The sequence below is a fragment of the Dasypus novemcinctus genome, chromosome 2, assembly GCF_030445035.2.
Source record: "Dasypus novemcinctus isolate mDasNov1 chromosome 2, mDasNov1.1.hap2, whole genome shotgun sequence".
NCBI lineage: Eukaryota > Metazoa > Chordata > Mammalia > Cingulata > Dasypodidae > Dasypus > Dasypus novemcinctus.
The window spans coordinates 167,134,919-167,160,856 of record NC_080674.1 but is presented as its reverse complement, the minus strand read 5'-3'; the positions used below and the strand labels follow the sequence as shown (position 1 = coordinate 167,160,856).

At 39.6% G+C, this 25,938-nt stretch overlaps 1 protein-coding gene across 1 annotated transcript; it reads left to right on the top strand.

Annotated features, from left to right (window-relative positions):
* The first annotated feature begins 11 nt into the window (after positions 1–11).
* On the top strand, positions 12–25,938 carry HAVCR2 (hepatitis A virus cellular receptor 2). Its single transcript, XM_058281380.1, has 7 exons — positions 12–425; positions 1,404–1,742; positions 3,018–3,101; positions 15,651–15,694; positions 17,262–17,379; positions 20,172–20,208; positions 22,673–25,938. Exons 1-7 carry the CDS (start codon positions 374–376, stop codon positions 22,824–22,826), a joined length of 828 nt encoding a protein of 275 aa, XP_058137363.1. The 5' UTR covers positions 12–373; the 3' UTR covers positions 22,827–25,938.

Sequence of the window (25,938 nt, the reverse complement as noted above, 5' to 3'; positions counted from 1 at the left end):
ATCCATTTCAGGTGGAGAACTACCTCATTGGAGATATTAGAGTGCTCTCTCTACTTGCTGTGACTGAATAACACTTTTCTTCCTCTGAAGTGTTGCTTCCTCTTTGTTGATACCAATAAGCTGAATATCAGAAGCCTTACCGGACGTGAGTCACTTGTCAAAGTTTCCTTTGATGTGTCTGTAGACTTGACAGTGTTACTATAGGAATCACTGGTAGACAGATGCCATGCTGCACTGGCTGGCCCTCAGATAGAGCAACAACCTCTTATGTGATTTTTGTGGGGGAGACAGTTGGAGGAAATCCCAAGTTCAACAGGAGAATTAAAACTGCACCTAAACAAAGCTGATCTCTGACTTTTCTTTTGTAGAACACATGTTTTTGCATCTTTCCTTCAACTTTGTCCTGCTGCTGCTGCTACTTACAAGTAAGTTTGAGCATGGGACTTTTACAAGTGATGATATGGTATGGGATACAGATAATGCAGGGATAGGCATTGTAATGTTGGAATGACAAAAGTTTGAAAGCAACCTAGATTCCACCAATGGGGAACTGGGCAAATGAAACATGGTATATCATGATAGTGTGAGGCGGACTAAACAAACTGACATGGAATGTCTCCAAGGTAAGGTGATAATTGGGAAAAAGCAAGGAACCAAATGATGCATGTATTAGGCTTCTATTTGTATGTGTTGGAACAAGAATACACAGACACTTGTTAACGTATAGACTCCAGGAAGGGGAGCAAGGAAATGTAAAAGAGTTTGGGGAGGATGTCTTAGTTTTCATATACCTTTTATACCATTTGCATGTTTTCCCATTTACATACCTTATTTTTAAAAAATGATTTAATTTTAAACGACTGTGAGAGGTTTCAAATTTACAAACTTCTTATTCAGCCAACTGTTTTTATTTACTGTGTCCCTGGTGCTTAGAAAGGAAGAGATTTGTGTAAGGATAGCTACCCATCCTTGACAACTAATCCATATGGGTGAGCCATTTTCCTGGCTGACAATTACCCATTTTCCAATTCTCAATTTCTATCAGTGCTTTTCCTTTTTCTGGTGTTCACAGGACTGGGCCACAATTCTCTCTTGGGCCCATGGTTCTCATAGTGAGACCCTGGGCTAGCATTATTATCATTTCCTGGGAACTTCTTAGAGCTACAGATTCTCAGAGCTCACTCAGACCTACTGAATCAGGAACTCTAGAGGCAGGGCCCAGGGACATGTGTTTTAACAAGGCTTCTTGGTGGTTCTGATATCTGTTCAAGTCTGAGAATCACTGTCATAGCAGACCATTCTCCAAACAGGACAGTAATTTCCTCTTTATCCATTCCCTTAAGTTTTCCTAGTGGATCTGACTTTACTCATTGCTTGGACCTTGCTCTCTCCCTCTTTTCCAGGGTCCTTGGAAGGTGAATACACTGTAGAGGCAGGTCAGAATGCTCTGTTGCCCTGCATCTACTATCCGACCTCCTCAGAGGATCTTGTGCCTGTGTGCTGGGGCCAGGGATCCTGTCCTATGCTTGACTGTCACAATAAGTTGCTCAGTACCAATGGAAGGATCGTGAGCTATCAGACATCCAAGAGATACCAGCTAAAGGGGAATTTACAGGAAGGGAACGTGTCCCTGACCATAGAGAAGGTGACTTTAGCAGACAGTGGGACCTATTGCTGCCGGATCCAATTCCCAGGCCTGATGAATGATGAAAAGTCAAATCTGGAGTTGGTCATCAAACCCGGTGAGTGGACTTTTGCTTGCTTGCCTTCTTTATGCATGAGTCACCTGTGGATAATATTCAATACACTGACTGGTCCCACTCTAATGTGCATAATTACAGCCTCTTGGGGTGGGCCCTGTCGAAGAAAAAACTTCACTGGACAACACAAACAAGGGTGACTTTGTTCAGGGGCTGTCCTAGCAAGAGACAGAGAGCAGAACTCAACTCTTTGTTGAAGCTTTGTAAGTTCTGGGAGTGGGTTGGAGGACAAGCACTGGAAGACAGTAAGGGGGTTGATCGCCGGGATGGGAGAGGGGTTTTCTGAGGTGGCAATCAGGACCACTTGGTTGGAAATGTTTTCCCTTGTGGTAATTAGGCCACTTGAATTCTGTGGGGACTGGGAGGGAAGAAGAGGAAGAGAAGCAATTACCTAGTTAGAAACTTCACTGGCATCTCGATTGTAAGGGCCAGGATAAGAGGGAGGACAGGGGCCTGGGGTCAGGGGAAGCCTGTCTAAAGTTCAGTCAAGACAAAGGGAAGTTATGGCAGTCTTGGTCCAGCCCCAAGAGCTAAGCTTTAACAATTCCCAGCAGTGATGCCTGGCCATGTTTAATACCCTCCATCTATTTTAAAGGCCACTGACAGAAGCTAAAGAATGAGAGGCAAGCCTGTGGGTCTACACCCTGACTTCTCATTAGAATCCTATGCATGCCCACCCTCCCACCCCCAAAACCAGAGAAATCAGCTTCTCTGGAGGTAAAGCCTGAGCACCGATAGTTTGCAAAGCTGACCCCCGGTGATTCTAGTTTGCAGCCAGGATTGAGAAGCACTGTTCTACGTGTGTGCGCACATGTGTGCATTTTATATATGTGTGTTGTGTATGTTTTAAGATTTGTTGAGCAGGTACTTTGTGGCACATTGAGGTGAGTTCAAATCCAGTTCTACTGCTTACTAGCTGATAGTCTTGGGCAAGGTATTTAAACTCTGTGACAACAACAACAACAACAACAACAACAACAAAACACCCAAGATTAAGGAAAATACGTATTGAAAGTTTTATACAATATCATGTCTTATGCACAGTCCTTAACTTCCCATGGCCATTAGGGTAGTTACCAGTACTACCCTACTCATCTTTGTCAAACCTTTTAAGGTGTCCAGGAAGGTTCAGAAGTTGAGGATATGTTTTCTTCACTGTTCGTGTTTCATATATTTTTTTCTGCTGCTCTTTTGATTCCCTGCAACAAGCTCTCTGCTCTCAGAGAAGTCTCATTTTATGTTGGTTTTTGACAATAGCCAAGGTCGCCACTGCCCAGACGCCACAGAGGGACTTCACTGCAGGCTTTCCAAGGATGCTCACCACTGAAGGTCACAGCTCAGGTAATCATACCTGGGGTTTAGAAGAAAGTCTTTAGCTGGTTTCAGAGTTCAGAGGGTTTTGAATATGGAAAAGCAAAGAGAAAACCATTTGAGAGTGGAGGCATGTTTGTTGCTGTGCTTCTGGGATAGTGCTGGGGGTGAGGGAGGTGGTAGAAACAAACCTGTGCTGGAAACAAAAGATCTGAGTTATGATCCTGGACTGGCCAGAACCAGCTGTGGGACCTGGGCCTTTTGCTTCTCTGGATCTCAGCTTGTTCTTCTGTCTAAGGAGTGGGCTCAGAGATTTTTTGAATTTTATGGCCTTATAAAATTTCTACCTCCAAAAAAAGAATTTTGATGATTTACATATTTTACCATGCAAGGGAAAAAAACTTCTTCTACGATTGCCAGCATTGCATTACAAAAAGAAAAAGAAAAATGACAAAAGAAAAAAGTCCTTTAAATTAAATAAATTTAATCTAATGGAAAACTCATTACATTGTCCTCATTTTCCTGATTTATCCTGGGCTGATGAGGACTAATTGACCCCAGCCCATACATTGGCCTTTAAGGACTACTAGGTTGAATGAGGTGATTTCTGGAATCCTTTCTAACTGGAATAAAGCCCAACAGCTTCCTGCATTCCAACCTCAGAAGCAGCTAAGGAGCAGCTAAGTTCTTCATGTAATTCAGCAAAGACTTTCCCATTCTGCTCCAGGAGGGAAGGACCTTGGGCCACTTTGATCAAGGAGGTTAAGCTTAAGTATTTCCCATCAAGACTTCTGGTCTCTCCTAAACTCTCTGGAGTGCAGTCTTTTCTTTTGTAAAGCGAGGTTAATAAGAGATAGACCCACCTTACTGGAGACTGATGAGACTTTAAATAAGAAAGTAATTCTGAAGTGCTTAGGCCAATGTCTGGTCATAGTGAGTGCTCTTGTCAGTAATATTAATATTAGCAGGAAGCCCCAGAGGCAGAATGAGGTTGTGGTTAAGTAACGTCACCCAGGCACAAGGAGAGTTAATTTCACCTCTTCTAACTAGCAGTGCAAACTCAGTGAAATTGCACAAACTCTCTGGGGCTTGGCTTCCTCAGCTCTCCAGTCAGGGTACTTATAGTGCCTACTTCATGGGATTGCTGAAAAGATAATAATGCATGCAAAACTCCCAGTTTAGCACCTGACCCATAGAAAGCACTCAGATGGTAGCTGTCATTGTTTTACTTATTAACTTTAGTTCCCAAAAAATTCACTCTGATTGTGTTTTAGCAATTGATAGTCAACATCTCTTATGCAATTAGTGAGAAAAATGATATATGGTGGTGTCTTAGTTTGCCAGGGCTACTGTAACAACTACTGGCTGGTTTAAACAATAGAAATTTATTGTGTCACACTTTTGGAGGCTAGAAGTTCAAAATCAAGGTATTGGCTTTCTCTGAAGATGGTAGCATTTTGGAGGTAGCTTGCCCACAATCTGTAATTCTATCTCTACCTCTGTCGTGTGGCCATCTGTTTTTTCTCTCTGTCTCCTATTCCTGTGTCCAAATTTTCTCTGCTTATAGGAAATCCAGTCATATTGGATTAAGACACACCCTGATTCAGTTTGACTTCACCTTAACTAATAATTTTTTCAGCGATCCTATTTACAAATGAGTTTTCATCCACAGGAACAGGGGTTAGGACTTGAACATGTCTTTGTAGGGGACACAGCTCAATTTGTAGCATTCATATAGGCTAATTAAGTCTCATATAGATATTTATAGCATGCCATTGTTATATTTTAAAGAATCCCACAACTACAGACTTAGAAGAGACTTCCCCTGACTTCCTTATTTAGTCCCACATTGCCATCCTGTGCTTTAGGGCTTTTTATGCCATCACCAAGTGAGTATTCACTATCTGCTCACATGCCACCCTTGGTGAAGGTTCACTTCCTCATGAGGCAGTGCATTTCTTTATTAGATAGATTGCTGTCCATACATTGGAGAGAAACCTCCTTCCCCTTGGTTTTTTTTTTTTTTTTTAAGCAGGTTCCTGGGATTGAACCTAGGACCATGTACATTGGAAGCAAGTGCTCAACCACCAAGCTACATCTACTCCATAATAGGAGCTGGGTTTTTGTTTGTTTGTTTGTTTTTAGAAGGTACTGGGGATTGAATTGAGGGTCTTATATGTGAGAAGCACACGCTCAACTACTTGAGCTACATCCTCTACCCTTTAGTTTTTTTTTTAAGATTTATTTTTTATTTATTTCTCTTCCTTTCCCCTCCCCCCAGTTGTCTGCTCTCTGTGTCCATTCACTGTGTGTTCTTCTGTGTCCACTTGTATTCTTGTCAGCGGCACCGGGAATCCTTGGCTCTTTTTGTTGCGTCATCTTGCTGCATCAGCTCTCTGTGTGTGCGGTGCCACTCCTGGGCAGGCTGCGCTTTTTTCACGTGGGATGGCTCTCCTTACAGGGTGCACTCCTTGCACATGGGGCTCTCCTACGTGGGGGACATGCCTGTGTGGCACGGCACTCCTTGCGCGTGTCAGCACTGTGCGTGGACCAGCTCATCACACGGGTCAGGAGGCCCTGGGTTTGAACCTTGGACCTCCCATGTAGTAGGCAGACGCTCTATCAGTTGAGTCAAATCTGATTCCCTCTCCTTTAGTTTTTACTCCTTAGTTTCTTCCCTTTAGGGAGGCAAAGTTGCATCAGGAAATATAGATACAGTACCTAGAATCTCTGAGTTTTTCAAAGGTCTGAGAAAATATGAGAAATTGGGAAAGATAAAGCAATGTCTCCAAAATAAGAAAACAGAATAAAAAATAAAAATTAATATTTACTGGCACATCTATAATATTTGATACATCTATTAGTCACCTAAGTCAAATCTTACATTGTTATATATACTTCTTACTTAATTTGGGATGTGGGTACATTTAATATGGTTGATATAAAGTGAAGTGGAACCTTAAAATGTAAGAATTCTATGGGTCCTGGAAATTCTTAAAACCTATCATGAAAACAGAACATATACAATCTCTCTTCCATTTAAAGGAGGAAGAACTGGGTCATGGGCGAGGGCTCAGCTCTGGAGTTAGACCTGGTTTGAACACTAGTTTTGCCAATTAATTGCTATATGATATTGGGCAAAGTGTGTCTTTGAGACTCAGTTACTTTATTAGAAAAGTGATGAAAATAATATATATGTTTCTTGAGGATTAAATAATAATTTAAGATTTATGTGAGATTGTATGTAAAAAGTGCTAAGCACCACAGCTAGTACATAAGTGCTAAATAAATATTATGTTTATATCATTTCAAGACCCTCAAATCCCAACCCCACTCTATCCAGCCACCTCTATTTTACTGATCATTTTCACAGCAAAATGAAGTTTTGAAAAAAGTCTTACAGTGTTGTCAAATTAGACCAAGAAAAATAATTACAGGGAAGCCGAAACTGGATTTACACTAGAAAATCTTGCGTGAAAATTCATGTTTATGTTGTAGTTCCACCAATGTTGTTTTTATACTTTAAAGCCCCTTTGGTCAATGGAAGATAATTCCTCACCTTAAAAAAAAAACAAAACAACTTTTAGGCTAATACTATGCCTCTGTAATGTTAAAATCATAGTCTGTTAAACCAGTGATTAGTCACACCCTTTGTACACATTAAGGAGTTTCGACTTTTAAACCAAGAGGTTGACCGTGGCATTTAAGGCATTTCAGAGACTCTGACTGAGTCAGTAAAATGAGTCAGCTTTTTTTTCTCCACTCTATTTTTAGAATGCAATACCCGTAAGTCAAGCAGAGTTGGTGCCCATCTTGTTCTCTGCTTTTTCTGCTGGACTTAATACACATTCATTAAATGGATAGGCTGATGAATAAGTAAACAATTAGATGAAGAAGGAAGATGGTGGGTTGGCAGCTGAGCAATGTGGCCCTCTTCTTAGTGGTAGTGAAAATGGAAGACACTGTGGTGAAGGTTACTGAAGGCAGTTGGTTATTCATGAGTATATTCTTAGAATGATGCTGACCTAGTTGCAAGGTCTTTCACTCCCTAAGTGGTGTGACCTTGGGTAAGTCACAAAACTTCACTAATTCTCAGCTTCTTCACCTGTTGATAGGCCTAGTATCCCCTATTTAAAGATAGTTGTACTGAATGTTAAACAAGATCCTTCTCTTAAAGAGTTTTATCACAATGCCTGGCTCACGGCAAATTGTAGCTACATTTATTATTATTTACATTTTTTAGGCACTAAAATACCCTGTCTCTATTAAAAAGAAAATGTTAAACTTTTTCAAGAAAATTCACTTTTATTGTCTAGTCTAATCAGAGTATAATGCCTGAGGGTTGTCAGTGTTGTTGGGTTTTTGTAGACCCATTAGGGGCCTGTGGACAAAACAAGCCACTTGTTCAATATTCTCTTATATACTGGCCTTCCTAGCAGAAGTCTCCATTTCTTTTTTTTTTTTTTTCCAAATTCTACTCAATTTATTCATGTTTAAAAAAATATTGCATTAAAAAAAATGAGGTCCCCATTCACCCCCACCGCCCCCACCCCACCACTCCCGCCACAGTAACACTCTCCCCCATCATCATGACACATCCATTGGATCTGCTGAGTACATCTCTGGGCATCGCTGCACCCCATGGCCTGGGTCCACACCATAGCCCACACTCTCCCACGTTCCATCCAGTGGGCCATGGGAGGACATACAATGTCTAGCAATTGTCCCTGGAGCACCACCCAGGACAACTCCATGTCCCGAAAATGCCTCCGCATCTCATCTCTTCCTCCCATTCCCCACACCCAGCAGCCACCATGGCCACTTTCTCCACACCAATGCCATATTTTCTCGATTATTAACCACAGTAGTTCATGAATAGAATATCATCAAGTCCACTCTAATCCTTATTGTATTCCTTACTGTATTCCTCCTTCCTGTGGACCTTGGCTTGGTTGTGTCCATTCCACATCTATGTCAAGAGGGGGCTTAGATTCCACATGGATACTGGATGCAATCTCCTGCTTTCAGTTGTAGGCACTCTAGGCTCCATGGTGTGGTGGTTGACATTCTTCAACTCCATGTTAGCTGAGTGGGGTTGTTGTGGAATTTAAGAGAAGTTCAATTATTTTAGTATAGAGAGGCCAGGACTCAGGAATGATTTTGAGAAGGAAAAATGGTTTATTGACGGCCGGCCGGACTCGGGAGCTTTCAGTTTGAATCCCGAGCTCCGAACAAGATTTTCAAACGTCTTTTATACAGAGAGGAAAGGCCAAATGGTCCCTTTGTTTCAGTTCTCAATAGGCTTCAATTAGCATATATCTCTTTCACATCTTAGGTAAGCTTTTAGCAAGGACTCCAGACATTTTAGATAAGCCTTGGTTTTTGCATTTCCCCTAAATACTTAAAGTTTATAGCCCTTGCTTTGTTAAACATTTCCTGGGACTGGAGCCTGCTGGTCCCTAAGAGCAGGACTGCAGCCTCTTACCATTTCACACCCACAAGTCAAACAACTTAGTTATCTCTGAAGAGACAAAGAGCCTTCCACCCATAGCCCACATCATTCCCCCCTTTCTGCCAAAGATTAACTTGCTAAGCTTTGGCATAATTATTGTTGTAGCTATGAGGTGGATGACTGTTTGTTGTCTTGACTGATTATTTATCAGTCTTTAGTACAGCATCAAGGACCGTTTTTAGAAGTTTAGAACTTTTCATTCTGGACAGCAGAATCTTGGGCAGGGGCCTCCCGCAGTTATTCTGCTGCCACTGGCACTCACGTGGATTTCCAGTCAGGTTCCAGATCCATCTATTACTTTTATTTTACTCTTAAAGAGTTTACACCTTTAATTTAAAAGGGGTGCTGAAGGGAGACGATCTCTTTTCTGTAACTGCTTCCTGCTGGCCATGGGCTGTAGTCATTGCCTAATAAGGTGTAAAACTCTTTAATTTATTCTAACTGGAGGAAGATGGATCTGGCATTCTGTACGAAGTTGGATGAAGTTTTCATATGGTTAATAAGATGCTCACTCTGAAAGAAACAAACTTAATTAAAATTTTGGAATACCTGTTTTTAAAAGAGGACACATTGGATTACAGAGGTAGACAAGGTTAGGTGCCTATAAAGATGGCATTCCTTAAAAGCTGGTGGGAACAGCATATATGTTCTTTTTTAAGTTATCCATCTTTAGAGAGAAATTGCAACAGACACTTAGCTTTGTCTGAAGACACATTCCAAGCTGTTCAATGATTGACACTCATTCGCTTTGTCAGATGCTCCTGGTGAACTGGCACTCCTTGGGCAACTGGCTTCACTCAGGATTAGAACACTAATTTGGAAATATTCTTAGTTTTCACCTGTGGGAGTGATCAGAACTACAGAATAAAGATTTTTACACCTTGGTTTTCATTGTACAATTTCTAGCAATTTTGACTTGTTCAATAGGTGACTCACCATCAGCAAGCAAGCCTCACTTTTGCTAACTGAGACTGGCTGAGACTGCCACCTTATTCTATAGACATGTTATTAACTGTTTAGAAAATGATTTTACCAGGAATTTAACATGTCTAATATACTTCTGCACTTGATCCAAAATAGAAAAGATAACATTACAATTATTAGGCATATATTTAGTACAGGATAAAAGTACAGCACTTAATATTAACTAATGTATTACTTAATGCATAAGGATTCAGAGTTGCCATTATTAGTTTTGAGTTTCAGGTTTGTAATACTTTACATGTTATCTCTCCATGAGAGCAGGCCATAATGCCAATTGTGTTTAAGTTTTACTTACAGTCTCCTGGTATCATGGCTCCACTTAGCATGTTCTTCAACGCAGTGAGCAAGTTGCAGCATCCTTCCAGTATTCCAGAGATTTTCCAGTATTCTACTAGCCTGGTGCATAGTGCTCTCTGGCACCATGGAACAGTGCCAGTCTGGAGGCGATATCCATTGTACACTTGGCTGTACCGAGTCATTATTGCTTGCAGGAGCTTGAAACTGCAATATAGTTTCCATCGACTTCAGGAGCAGAACCAGAGACTGATATAGCACATATTTTTAATTGAGGGGTCAGTGACCAGCCTAGCCAATAACTCACATGGAGAGGCCACCTGTAATGTATACAAGGCCTGGTTCGAATGCACAAGAGTTTGACAATGTTAAAGTTTATTCCTTGCTTTATATATATTTTAAACAACTTAATGCAATACATATATCAAATGACTATTTACTTACACAATTTTACTATGAAGATAACAGTAGGTACTTTACTTTAGTAATAGAGGAAAAATATTATTTTTCATTGTTAGAATGAAAACAGAATATTTCCAATAGAATCAAGACAACTTTTTATTACCATTTACTTAAATGTGTATTTTGCAGTGGCCTTCAGACAGGTTTATTATCATGAAGTTATTTCTGCTACCAATACCAATCTAAGTTTCTTTAGTTAACAATGACTTCTACAACTAGAACTATTTAAACATTTTCAGTTTGGAAGATGTTTTACAAACTCTTTGTAATTGACTATAACCACATTGACTAGCCACCTCATGTTTAGATAAACTTACTAAATTACAATTACCAATGAAAGAAATTTACTCTTTATTTAAGAGAGCATATCTACAATCTTTTTCCTTCAGCCTAATTTCACTCACTAAAGATTTCGTACATAATGTTAATTTAGTTTATAAATTAACTATGGGAGATTACACTCAAAAATAAAATTGAAACCATAATAGTTTATGCAAGGAATGTTCTCTTTTTCCCTTACAGGAAGCTAAAAACTTCTTTTCTTTAAGTTATGAAAATTATTAATTTAAAAGCATAACTGACTACCAGGTTTTAAAACACATGCATACTGACTACCAGGTTTCAAAACACATTACACAATTACTTAATTTTTTAAAAATCATAACCCAGGAAAGATCTCTCCATAGTTTTTATGGACTTTCCTTTACTTACTGAAATTTGTTAATAGAGCCACTAATTACCTTATTTTGTTGGAAAGAAATCTTCTGGAAGAAAATAAGGCTCACCAGATTGTGGAGAAGAAAATACTTTATTCTCAATCTTGCAAGAAGGGGCGCAGAGCCAGATATGGCTGGTGCCCCGAACAAAGAAAAATGACACAATTTATACCCCTAAGCCTAGCATGCAAGCTCTTCCTGTTTTTCCATAGATTGGATACTTCAGAAGTTACAGCTTATCTGAGATTTAACTTTCCCACGCAAAAGTTTGATTTAACTGCTTCTTCTATCACATTCCAACCATTTTAGTTTTTACCTGCTCCCCCCTTTGTCAAATAAGGAATAGAATTTAGTGCTGAAATGGCACCGACTTAGTTAGCTCCTTCTTGGGCATCCTTCCACTGCCCATAGGACTGGCCTAAACTGGTCTCCTCCACTGCTGTCCAACCCGGGAGTGGGAGACTGAGGCAGCAGGCCGCCGGGTTACATCAACATTTTTCTTCTGTGAAAATTAACCTAATCTTTGTTTTGTTTTGTTTTTTTCCAATTTATGGCTGACAAAGGTTTAAACTGGGAAATTACCAGGCAAACTGATTCTTAATTCCCTAGCCTAGTAGATAGGTTTAATCTGCCACACCTAGTCTTGCCTTAAAAGCTCTTGCAAAGAGGAGGCCCTTTCTCAATTGTTTCCATAATCAGATTTCTATGACTTTTTCATCCTGCTTAGTTCAATTTGGGCTTTAAGAATATTTATAAATATAACTGCATATTTAATTTTTAACAATTTGAGCAAATAGGCAGACATGAATAGTTTGACACAACAACATGACTTTAGTTACTTTAAACTTTTCAAAGACTTTTGAAACTCTTCTTAATTTGCACTATGACCATGCAGTTTACCACAAGAATTTTCTTTCTTACTTAATGGATTGTAATAACCAAAATGTTCTCAATGCCTTAGCACCATTTTGTTTTAGAACTTCATATTTTACCTTGAAATTAGCAGAATTTTGGATAAGCAACAAGATTAATTTTATATATATTTACTGAGGCTATTTGAAGCCTCAGGGAGACAGACTGCTTTCTCTCATGAATTGCCACTCTTAGGAACACTGACCGTCAAGGCAGGAGACTTCTCCCCCTCCACCCCCCTTTTTGTTTTTGGAGATAATAAAACTCCAGTGGCCATTTAACCTTATTCTATCAGGCAGCAATTTATTTAGTTTACACTTGAATTCATGAGAGAAAGGGTTACTAATACCAGGAGAGGAGACAGTGATGTCCCAGCTCTTCTCAATTATGAAATAACCATAGGCAAAGGCAAAGGGTGAGGTTAGGCATGAAGTAACCATAAACAAAGGAAAGGTTAGTGTAGAATTTACACTTAAATAATAGTTTCAGTCTAAATTCACCCAGCTATAATCTTAGTTATTGTCTTTCCACTGTTTTATAATATAAATGCATTTATAAATGATTTTAACTCTTAGTTACAGTTTTTATTAATTTTTTTAAAACCTATTAATTTTATAACACCTTTAAATACCTTTCATTCAACTTATAACATATTAAATGAACTTAACCATTACTTTAATTTTTCCTTTAAAGTGAAAGAATAAATCTCTTGCAGTTAGTTTGAAATAAAAGGCTTCTTTTCAGGATTTGATTTCTAGAACATAAAATGTTCTTTTAAAAGAGGTAAGACTCTTCTTCAAACATTGAGGATATGATGAGGTTAAAGCACAAGAAGCTATTGATAAAATATTTTCTTTGTATATTGATCTTACTCAATTTAATCATAAAAATTTCCCTTCCACAAACCTTCTACACTTTCAGTATTCATTCAGGTTCTGTCCCACACTCTACTCTTTCCAATAATCAATCTTTTTATCTTAGGACAAAATCACCTTCTGTTACCTTAACAATAAAAACACACTCCATATATCCCACATACTAAGTTACCAGGCAAACTTCTTACAACATATAATTGCCATTAATACTAAACAAGTTTGTTAAAATAATGAACTTTTCTTCACTTTAAATACTTAGTAGCATGTAATACCAGAAACAGTTTTTTTGGAAGCAAGTTGGCAGGGGAGATTGGCTGCCGAATAAGTTTGTTATAAAATTGCCTTTTATTATTATTATCAATTCAGTTTTGTTCAATAATGACTTTCTGCAATTAGCCACTTAAATACCTTAAACAATGCTTTGTAAAACTTTTATAATTATTTATACCCTTAATACAAAGTTTACCTTCACAGAACACATTCTCTTACTTAAGGTTACTACAATACCTTCTAAGAACCTGAGCAGAATGCAAACGTATTTTGGCTTTGACACCCTAAGGAGGGAACTTTACTGCATTTATTCTGATTCTGCTTTTCACCTCCTTCACTTCCCCCCCCTTCCAGGCAGTCGGGTGCACAACAAACAGGAATGCAGCTTATGAATAGAAGGGTGGACTCACTGGAAAGGGGCAAGCCGCTCCCCCCTTTCCAGCTTTCAGCCAAAATGGGCAGACAGAACCTACTCAAATTTGGCAACTCTCCCAGGAACCCAGCCACCCTGACTGGGACATTCCCAACAGACTTGGGTGCTTGGCGCGGACACAGATGGCCTCCAAGCCCCCGCAAAGGGCCAGACCAGAGACAAGACACCAGAACATGCACAAACATCTAGACTCCTCAGCTTTTGCCCCAGAATCATTTCACCCCCTTGCCAATGGCAAGGGAGGGCTCCAGCTCAGCTGTAATTCTACTTCATGTAAGGACACAACTCCAACACTAACATTGAGCTGACACAGACAGAAGCACAAAGGTCACTAATCTGACTCACAAGTTTATATATTTATTTTCACCACGGCTGCCCCCACAGCCATCACAAACCTCAGAACACTTAACATTTGGTATAAAGCAAATTCATTCACAAATTAGCACCATAACAAAAGATTCCAGCTAGACTTTTCCACTGTTTAAACTTTACACCCAGACCAAGCTCCACCAGAAAAGCCGATCCATTTTCCTGTAACCAAGTTTTGTTTTCCTTAATCTAGACCAATTTCCAGGATATTAGGACTCGAACCTATAAGTACCCTTCCTATTAAAATCGAGACTCAACTCCTTTAGTGGATATAAGACCAGTACCAGATTCTAACATGCAGTTAGACAAACCCAAAACACCAGGGCTTTTCCCCGGTTTTCCTCCTTTTCTCAAGCCTAGAGAGAACGGCTTCCCCCCAGCCTTCTGGGGCTACTAGGGTTCTCTCGGGAGGTGATCAGCCTCCCCTTCCTAGCAATTAAAGCTAGGGCCTTCCAGACTGTGCTCACCCGGGGAGTCTTACCTTCTTCCATGTTCGGAGTTCTTTTTCGTTCCCAGAATCTTTCTCTTCAGACCTTCCATTGCCCTCGATTTTTGTCGGGAAGATTCTGGTGGAGCCCACATCTTTTCTGGATTAAATTTAATCCAGGGGCGCCCAGATTTGGGGTTCACCCGAGTCCTCCCGGCTTCCTCGGGGATTTGGAAGGGGCAGCAAAATGCTACCGTCTCTGGCCTTCATTTATTGTCCCTTCGTGGTCGCCATTAATGTTGTGGAATTTAAGAGAAGTTCAATTATTTTAGTATAGAGAGGCCAGGACTCAGGAATGATTTTGAGAAGGAAAAATGGTTTATTGACGGCCGGCCGGACTCGGGAGCTTTCAGTTTGAATCCCGAGCTCCGAACAAGATTTTCAAACGTCTTTTATACAGAGAGGAAAGGCCAAATGGTCCCTTTGTTTCAGTTCTCAATAGGCTTCAATTAGCATATATCTCTTTCACATCTTAGGTAAGCTTTTAGCAAGGACTCCAGACATTTTAGATAAGCCTTGGTTTTTGCATTTCCCCTAAATACTTAAAGTTTATAGCCCTTGCTTTGTTAAACATTTCCTGGGACTGGAGCCTGCTGGTCCCTAAGAGCAGGACTGCAGCCTCTTACCATTTCACACCCACAAGTCAAACAACTTAGTTATCTCTGAAGAGACAAAGAGCCTTCCACCCATAGCCCACATCAGGGTAAGTCCAATAAATCAGTGTGTAGGAGCTGAAGTCTGTTGAGGCTCAGGGCCTGGCTGTCATATTGTCAGTCCAGAGATTCAAATCCCCTAGATATATCTTAAACCCCAGCACCAACAACAATTCCAGTAAAGTAGCATGAAAGGCTTGTGAAAAGAGATCACATCTGAGTCCAGCTCCATCACGCAGAAACACCAGCTCCAAAGAATGAATGGCCAACTGACATGGCAGTGAACCCCATCTGCCGTGACCATAGAACCTGTGAGTCTCTTTAGCCCTCAAAAGGACCAATACCTGGGGTTGTATCTACTTTATCTGTCTCTGAGACTGAAGTCTACATTTCATAAAACAAAAGTAATAGGGTTCATCTTAAAGTTGATTTAAGTGTTCAGTGAAGTGTCATTGGCCTCCCAATTAATCATTTTGATGAGTATGGAGTAGATGTGTTCTATCTGGCCTCATTTAAAAAAAATAACTTTCAAATAAGATTATAGGGATCTTTAAGATTTTTTTTTTAACACTTAGATAAAACATTCTTAATTATTCTCTTGGCTGTTTGCAGCAGAGATACAAACACGAGGAGCCTTCCATGATAATAATCAAACAGTAAGTAACGTCTTTTTTTTTTGTTTTACATTTGTGAGCTAACATAGTGCTCAAGTTGGAGAAAAGAAAGTTTGGCTTCAGCTTTCCTTCCTGCCCACCCAGCCATTGGGAAAGTGCCTTAACCTCCCTTAGCTTCAGATTTCTCAGCTGTAAAACGTTGATGCTATCAGTTCTGACTGTAGGCCTGGTGCAAGGATGGCATGAGTGCATGGCACAGGGTCTGGCAAGGAGTAAGTGTTCAAAAACCAAAAAAGGAAGGGAGGGAAGGAGGGAGTAGCAGCTGCTGTAGGATTATCGTTTTCTCCTTTTGTCCCTCTTCTTAAATTTAACAACTGTGTGCCCCCATGGAGGGTTCAAAGACACTGTCTCCCTAGCATGTATTTCTTCTTGCTTCTATTGCAAACTTAATGAGCATGCCTGGGAAACATCACTTGTTTGATATTCTTTATATGTAAGATACCAGTGAGGGATATTCTAAGCCAAGAATTTATATATCTAAATATAAATACAGCAATACTTCAATTAACCACAGTTTTAGTGCCTCCAACCTTCTCAGAGTAAAAGGGCAAACCACTAGCAAGCCAGCTGGCTGCAGTAACTTAAAGTCTTTGAGGACATATCGAGGTGTCAGCATTCATTTAACTTACTCTCCTACTTGTGCATTCCTGGCTGAGGCTCTGCTTTGGTGTGTTTGTCCCTCCCTTCCCTGCGAATAAGGGCTGCCTCTCAGTGCCTCTGTGAGCCGGCAACGCTGAACACACAGGGGCGTCAGTGCCTTCTGTGAATGGAGGTGTAACACTTCTGTAGTAAATGTGTGTTGGATGAATAGAGGATTTAATTTCCTCAAACCTTAGGCTTTAAAAGTGTTTATTATTATGGTTTTTAAGGGAGGAACATGGCTATTAGTTTTGAAACAGAAGGATTTTCTGGGTGATTCTTAGTTATTGGAAAATCAAATTAATTAGAGCAATAATAATAATAGCTACCATTGGTTGAACAGTCACCATGTACTAGGCCTTATATTAAACGTTTAATATTTTTTGTCACTTAATTTGTACAATGGCTTTACAATGTTTCTCAGCTCCTGGTGTCAGAGCTGGGATTTGAACCCACAACTGTCTGGCTGCAAAGTCCTGGCTCTTAAACCACTGCCCTTCTGTGAAAATTGGAGTTTTACAGGACACTAAATTTAGACCAATCCGAGACTCCTGGGCAACACCAGGGGCTTTGGAAGAATGAACACTCTACCCTAGAGCCCATTTTAGTTGTGGGGGCAGGGGTGAGGAGAGACTGAGGGGATATTGATTTACTAAGAGCTCTTTCTCTTCCCACAGCACGGAAAGGTACATTTTATTTCCTTCATAACTCCCAAGATTAAGTTACTCCTTTCTTGGGATGGTTTGAGGTTTGTCTTGAAGGGGGCAGGCAACACAAGGGTGATTTTCAAGGTCCCTGCAATCCTGTAATGCTGTAAAAGGGATTGTCCGATTCACAGGTCGTAAGACTGACTGAATACATAACCAATTTCTGGCTATTTAGTGCTTGAAGTCTGTTTGTGTGTCCATAGGAAAGGCCTTCATTGGCTCATGGGTTACACAACTCTGGAATGACCACGAGAATGAGCATCTATATCGGAGCAGCTGGGCTGGCTTTCTCTCTCATCTTGGGTGTTTTAATTCTCAAATGTAAGTTGTTTGATATTATTTCCCTCCCTTTCTGGTAAGAAAGTGTTAATATTGGAACCAGCACAAACCTAGATGCAAAACATAAGTTTATAGTTATACCTACAGCTGATTAGATACTCTCTACTAACCTTTAATTCTCCTTCCAAACGCTAACATTAATGATTATTAATAGCTAACTTTCATTCCACACTTATCTGTGTCAGGCAGGTACTGTACTAAATGTTGTTTTATCCTCTTCCTCATCTTATAAGATATGTAGTATTATTAGCCCCATTGTACAGTGGAGGAAAATGAAGCTTAGAGAGAGTAAGCCACCTTCCCACGGTTTCACAATCAGTAACAGAGCCAGAATTCAAGTCTAAGCAGTATGATTCCAGTTCTGGTTCTCTTATTTTTATTTATTTATTTAAGAAAACTAATCACTTTAATTTGTGTACATAGCTGGATTAATTAGAAACACAACAGCAACAACAGAAAAAAAACCATTTTTCTGTGCATTTTTCTCTGTTTCTCAGGTAAAGCTCTTTAGAGAGAAGGAGCCAGTCCCTTTAACACTGGTCATGACCAGGGCTACTGTATTTGTGTTTTCCTCCATCATGGCACTCAGCACGTACTTTCCCCTCACGTTCCTTATCTTAATTTAAAAAACAAAAAAACTTTATTAAAGTTGAATTAATGTACAATAAGTTGCATATTTAAAATATACCATGATGAATTTCAACATATGACTGTATGAAACCATCACCACTATCAAGATCTGAACACTTCTCTCATCCTCAAAGCCTCACATCCTTTTATAATTGTGATATATTCTCTTCTCTCTGAGGGCAGAAGCCAAGGCATTGGATCCCTAGGGCTTAGTAGATAATAACTGTCTTTCTTATGAATACACAACAATGGACCGTGTGTGATGTGACAAACTATCCCTGTTTGGCCAGGATGCACCCTTTCCCCTACATCCTCTCACCACCAACCCCTGTACCAGTGACCCTCTCCTGCCATAGTTGCCAAAAGAACATGCCCATTATTGTATTTCAACCATAGACCTCCATCTCCCCAGAGTTCACCAGCTCCTTCCTTCAGCCTTCCCCCCAATTCCATGGGTAGTCTAACCCCCCAATACTGCTCATCCTCACACTCCAGAACCATCAATCCCACTCAGATTCCTGCACAACTATCACCCCCAACCCCCGCAAAACCACCCCCTTCCACCTTATCTGTCTTCATTACAGTCAGTCTTTCATCAATACCCAACCAAGTTGACCCCCATTCATTCTAGAAAGTCCATTTTTTTTATTGGCTTCTGAAATATCACTCTCCTATATCCTTGGCAACCCCTTTTCAGTCATCTTTGCTGATTTCTCCTCTTCTGCCAGACCTCTAGATATTGAGATTCTTGAGGGCAGGCCCTTTTCTTCTCTCTGCTCCAGAAGTTCTTAACCAGGGGTCCGTGGAAAGATTTCAGGGGTCTATGAACTTGAATTGAAAAAATCAACTTTATTTTCTCTGACCTCTAACTGAACTCTAGCATTTCCTTCATTTATGAATGTATATAATCAATAAATTACAGTAGTATTCATCACCTGACTGACAAAGGGATCCATGGAACAAACAGGGCTAAGAACCTCTGCTCTATATCCTTTAGGTGATGACATATTCTCATGGATTTAAATATCTGTTTAAGTTGACCTTTGACTCCCGATTTCTTTCTCCAGCTGCTTTTCCAGCTGTCCATCTGGTATCTCCATTTAGACATCTCACAGTCTCACAGATTTAACCTGTCTAAAGTGGAACTCTAGGTTCTTTATACCTTTGCAGAATCCAACTTCTCCCTTGTCTTCCCCCCATCTGGTTTGCTTAATCCAGGAAGTCAGAAGTCATCCTTGAATCTTCTCTTTCTTGACTCCTAATGTACAATCCAGTTTTAGTCTTTCTCTGAAATCTATCAAAAATCCATTCACTCTTCAGTATTTCTCCAGGCCACCATCTTACTCCAAATCACCATTAACTCTTCTTAACTTAACTCATTTCTTTATTCTTCCTTCTAATCCTTCTCCATATGTTAGCTAGAGTAGTCTTATTTAAAAACAAATCCTATAATATCCCTGCTTTTCAATGGTTTCCTACTGGCTTCAAATAATTATTAAAAAAAGGTCCTAGAGGAACTTTTATGACTTAAAAGAGCCTCTAGTATCTAGCCCCATCCTATCTCTCAGACCTTATCTTGGGCCACTCCCTTGCTCCAGTCATATTTCCAGATCCAGATACACATGCATCAAGCTCTTTACCAGGGGCTTGCTCTACCTGGAATGATCCTCCAGGCTCTTGACTTGGCGGACTCTTTCTTTTTCAGAGCTCAGCTTAAACTTTGAGAAATCTTCTCTGATCGCCCTCTCTGTTATTTACATCAGTACCTTGTTGGTTTCTTTAATAACACATCACCATTTGAAATAATTTTTCTATTTATTTATTATTATTTTTATTTCTCTTCCACTAGAACACAAACTCCATGAATCAGGGCTTATATATCAGCTTTGTGTCTCTGGTGCTTAACAAATTGACAGACACATAGCGGATGCTCTGTAATATTTATTAAATAAGAGAAATGTATATTACTTTTTAGCATGGCCCCTGTAATAAACCAAGACACATAATGGGAGTTAGATTTAATTCAATCTAAGGTGAGACCAGATTTTGCAAAATAACTCTTGCTTCCAGTGAGCCCATTTAATTTATTTCATATTTATTTTATGAAAGCATTTTCATTGACTTTTCTTCCCCCTTTTGCCTAGGGTATTCTTATAGTAAAAAGAAGTTACAGAATTCAAGGTAAGGATAATGGAGTGGAGTGGAGAGGGGTGGGAATCTTGGAGGACCCTACTCTAATATGTCTGAGATTTTTGCTCTAAGAAGTCCTGTCCTGGAGCTTTGGGATCTAAGCTTATACTTCCTTTTTGATCTAGGCCTAGATGATGAAATGGGAATTAACATGTGACTTGAACTGATCCCCTTAGGTTCCTTCCTTCTGAAGTTATAGAATTTATGCCCCATTGATTGGAATTGCACACTTATCTCTATATTAATGTTTTTTTCCAGTGAACTAAACTTTTAACTGATTGAGCACCTACCACAGTCAGGCTCTGGCCTGGGCAATGGGATTATAGAAGTGAACAAGAAACACAGAATCTACTCTTAGAAACTTTACAGTCTAGCCCAGGCCTTTTCAACTCTGGTATCCTATTAGAATCACCTGGGGCACTTAAGCATATGTAGGGCCCACCCCAGAGCAATCCAATCTCTGGGGCTGAGGCCCAAGCATAGGTATTTTTTTTTTAAAAAAAAGCTTTCCAGGTGATTCTGTGTGCAGTCAGAATTGAGGACTACTGGTCTACTATATACCTGTGTTAGTCTCCATTCCTGACCCCCCACTCCAAATGAAATACCTTGTGTAACTTTTTAACTAAATTTGAGTGACATTTGGTGCATGAATGGAAAATAATATATATCAAGAAAAAGTGATTCTGTCCATTGAATCTATATAAACCACTGGTAACTTAAGACTAAGTAAAAACAGTGTTTATGAAGCCAAAATAGCCTGCCATGAAAAGGCAAGTAAGATCAAATAAAATATTTAATTATTGATGGTTTTGGATGTTAGTATTCTTTATTAAGGCAGATATTTAGCAATGTAATAATATTATTAGGTAATATTTACATGCATTAATTCATTATTTGTGAAATTATTTGATTAATGGCTTATCTGTAAATTGTAAACTCCATGGAAAATTTGATATATCTTCTATCACAGTCCCTGACACATATTTGATTACTGAATGAATAAATGCTCCTCACATCAACCCTGGGAGGTAGAACTCATATTATTACCATATTACAGATGACATCCCTGGGCCACAAAGCTTATTGCTTAATCAGGGTTCTCCAGGAAAACAGAACCAACAGGATATATGTAAATATTATGAGATTTATTATAGGAATTGGCTCATGTGACTGGGATGCACAGTTCCAAATTATATAGAGCAGGACACAAGCTGGGAAATTCAGTGAAAGGTTTCTGTGAATTTCCCAGGAGAAGCTGGCTGGCTGAAGTAGAGATGGACATTCTTCCTTCTGACTACTGAAACCATCACTTCTCCCTTTCAGGTTGTGAACTGATTGTATGAATCAACATTGGAGGCATTCTCCTCAGTTGACTCTAGATGTAATCAGCTATAGATGCAATCAACTTACCAATGGTTTAAATCCATGAAATATCCTCACACCATAACCTAGCTATGTTGATACATGAACTTAACCATCATACCTACTAAAATGCCACTTCCACTGGGTTTTTGTACTAATGTGCAACTTCCACCAGTTTTTATGTGTTTTGTTCACTGTTTTTTCTTCAGCTGCCTAGAATAATGTATGACACAATAAGTATTTCTTGAATGAATGAATAAAAAAAAAAAAAGAAAGAATAACTAACTTGTCCAATGTCATATGCTGGGAAGTGACAGAGCCAAAATTCAAATTCAAGCCTGATTGGATACAGAGCATATTCATTTATTTTTCTCCTTCCTTTTGAAACTATTTAAGATCACAGAAGATTGCAATAACAATACAAGGAACAATAGAATCCTTCGCTTAAACTCACTATTTAACATTTTGAAACAATTGCTTTAACTGATTATCTATTTATATACATAATTTTTTCTGAACCACTTGTAAGGAAGTTGCAGACATTTTGACACTACATTTAAATACTTTAGTCTGTACCTCCAAAGAACGAAGGTTTTTCTTTAGGTAATACATGCCATTTAAAATTTTTTTACATATATATAACATAACATTTCCCCTTTTTATTATTTTTAAGTATATAATTTAGTGGTATTAATTATTTTCACAATATTGTGTTACCATCACCAACATCCATTACCAAAACTCTTCCATTACCCCACGCAGAATACCTATAAGCAATAGACCCCTATTCCCCCTGCCATCCCCTAGCCCTTGAAAACCTTGAATCAACTTTCTGTCTTTGTGAATTTGCTTATTCTAGATATTTCATTATAATACCATTTTTATACCTAAAAAACCTGACATTAATTCATATTTCCTCAATTGTTCCCCCAAATTATTTAATCTGTATTTTATAACTTCCCCTTCCTTCCCTCCCAATCAAGTATCACTTGCTGTATTTTGCTGCTGTCTCTTCAGCAAAGCCCATTCTTTTAACCTTATTCTATATTGCCTTAGGAAGGCCTAACTCAAGGGTAATGTTTTATTTCCACAGCCTCATCTCTATGGCCAACCTCTCTTCCTCAGGGATAGCAAATGCAGTAGCAGAAAGGATTCATGCAGAAGAAAACATCTACACCATTGAGGAAAACATTTACGAAATAGAGGATCCAAATGAATATTACTGCTATGTCAGCAGTGAGCAATGACCCTGACAACCTCTGTTGTCACCTCTCAAGTCTCTGGAATCTCATGCCATTGGACCCACCACTTCATTTTTGTGCTTGTTATTATCTTTTTCAAAAACTATGAAATGTGTCAGGTGACTGGTTTTAGGGGTTCTATCCAAGGCCACAGGGCAGAGTTTCCCCATTTGCTGAAGGGAATTGACTCAACAGGGATATTGACTCTGACCTGCACTGAAGTTAGACAGGCAGTCATTACCCAACTCAGAAACTACTAATTGGGAGTTTTAGAGCTGCAATGGGCTTCTATATAGATGAACAGTTCTTAATAGGACGTCTCCGGAGTTCTGGGAAATTCAGGCATACAGTTGTGTCCATGGGACTTCTGAAAATGCAGGGAAAATTGTATGCTAAGATATGTGCACTTATTTTGGTAAAGGCTTAAAAGGGTCACTGATTTTCAAAGAGATCTGTGACCCATATAAAGTTCAGAAACGACTAGACTAGGAATAAATGATTGAAGGTTCCCTCTGAGCCTCAAGGTTTACTTCTTTGAATGTTGCCTCTCAAAATAGTAATTGCTCCCCTTGCCTCATTTAAGTAGACTGCCTGGCAGGTGTGTGAAGAGATCGACAATCCTGGGGAAAAAGGAAGTGTGCTGCGTGTTTGTAACCAAGACTTGTGTGGGGTGCACTCAAAGGGAAATATCGCTGACCAACTTCTCCATTCATGGAGAGAACTGGAACTGTTTATTTCACAGAAGAAGAAGCAGAGATTGGGACTCAGATTCTGTTTCCTGGTGGAAAGAAGACAAAGGCCTCTGAAAATGTGTTTTTCAATGTTAGCTCCTTTAATGGAAAGTCCCTAGGCTTAAGTTCCAGGACAGAGGAGACGAGACTTGTCTTTGCCGCCTCCTCCAGTGTCTGCCATGGCTCTAACTCATATTAGGAACTTACTATGTATCTTTTGAGTGAGAAAATTAAGTAAACAGAAAGGTAGCTTTCTGGAAATAAAGACTTTCCCCCTGGAGTGCTCATTCAGAGCCTGACTCAGTAACTTCAGTTCTTGAAGAATTCATAAATAATCCACAACTCTCATATGTGCTCTTATCTGGACCAAAGTGACCTTCGTTTCTCAACAGCATAGCCCTCTCAGGCCCTCAGGAGGTTGTTACTCTCCCTCATATCTGTTTCCCGTTTTCTGCTGAGGCCCCCTCAGCACATAAAAACGAATCAACAATATGGACGCGTCACTACCTGAAAACTGTCTGCTCCGTCCCCAAGGGATGGTTGAACTGCTACAGCGCTCATGCAAAAGATGTCCGTCACCCAGGATGCAGTAGCCTACTTGTGTGTTTCTAGAACTCTTACCGACAGTCTTATAGTGAGAACCACAGTGTTTGGACTACATCTAGACAGTTTCGGAAAGCACTGGCCTTTTAGAGGGAGATATGCAAAGGAGATCATTTTACAAAATGAGGTATAGATGGCAACTGTCAAACAAGCTGAAGGATTAATCGCCAATGTTGTAAAGGCACAAAATTCCAGAAGGAAAAAAATTCAGAGCACATATGGATCAGATCAATAGTCCCTCCCCCAAAAGGGATTCTTAACCTACAAAAAGCCTTAAATAAAGTTGTCTTGTTTTCCAGGCTATTATGAAAAATATTCACAATAGGTTGGCTTAAACTACAGGAATTTATTGGCTCATGGTTTTGAGGCTAGAAGCCCAAAATCAAGATCCTGGTGAAGCTTGCTTTCTCCCTGAGGACTGTAGCGCTCTGGCGCAGGTTGCTGGCAGTCCTTGGGGTTCCTTGGCTTGTGTTTCTGCCTTCCCTCATGTGGCGATGTCCACTCCTCTCTGCCTTCTGTGACTTCTTGCTTCTCTTTATAAAGTCTCCAGTAATCTGGATGAATGCCCACCCTGGCTCAGTTCACTACACTTCAACTTAAAATAACATCTAAAAGTCCTATTTGCAATGATTCACACCCACAGGGAGGTGAATTAAGACTAAGAACGTGTGTTTGTTGGGGCACACAATTCAACCTACCACATAGGATGTGTATGCTATTTGTGAGAGACTTTTTGCCTCAATAGGAGAAGAGTTAGTTATGTTGTGGTATGTCAATACTCCTGTTAAAAAGAATTAGTTAAAAAAAATTAGGGAATTTTATTGTACTTTTATACTGATTTAAGAAACATTTGTTAAATGCTTACTGTGCCTCTAGATATTATGTTTGGTGTGTGGAAATAAATGGAGATCACTTAAAGGAGAACAAGCCAAAAGTGTTTATTCAGAGCTTGCTATAACAAGAGAGCCAGCACCATCACCTGCATTTGGCAGAGGTTCAAAGGCTGGCAGAGGAGTGTGAAAGCTTTATAGTGGAAAAAGGGAAGGCTTTAGGTATGCCCGGACTGGAGACTACTGGCACAGGGAAGCTGGAAGTGGCTAACTAGAAGCAGGGCATCTTATGTGATTGGTTAGGGGAGCATATTTGACTTTCTCTAATTGGTCCTAAATTGGAAGCTGGGGCAAAAATTAGGGAATCTAACAGTCATTAAGTCCTGACCGTTTGGGGCCAATTGCTACAGAGGTTGTAGTTTGACTTCTTGGACTGGTTGCTGCAGATTGTGGGTCAGAGTTTTGTTTTTTATATATGGTCTGGTTGTTGTCCATTTGTATATTCAGTCTATGAGGTGCTAAAACTCTAGTGGAGAACCAAACAGACACATCCCTGCCCCAATGGAACTTGAAGATGATCTGATAGGAAGGAATGTGTTCATTCATTCATTCAGTGAGCATTTATTGGCATCTACTTTGGGCCAGACATGGTTCTAGCCCCTAGAAATATGGCAGTGAATGAAGCAGACAAATCCTGCCCTCGTAGAGCTTACATTCCTTGTCAGGGAAGAATGCTATACCTGTTAAGTTAAAGAAAAAAAATGGTTCTAGAACAAATATATGGTCGATGCCAATTTTGTTTTTTGCCTAAAAATGTATCCAAATTATTATGGTTACTTCCATGGGACAAATGGTCAAGAGGCAGAATTTCGCTTTTCCATTTACATACTTCTGTAATCGATTGAATTATTTTCTCCATTTTCTTTAGCAATAAACAAAATTATTTTAAGCATA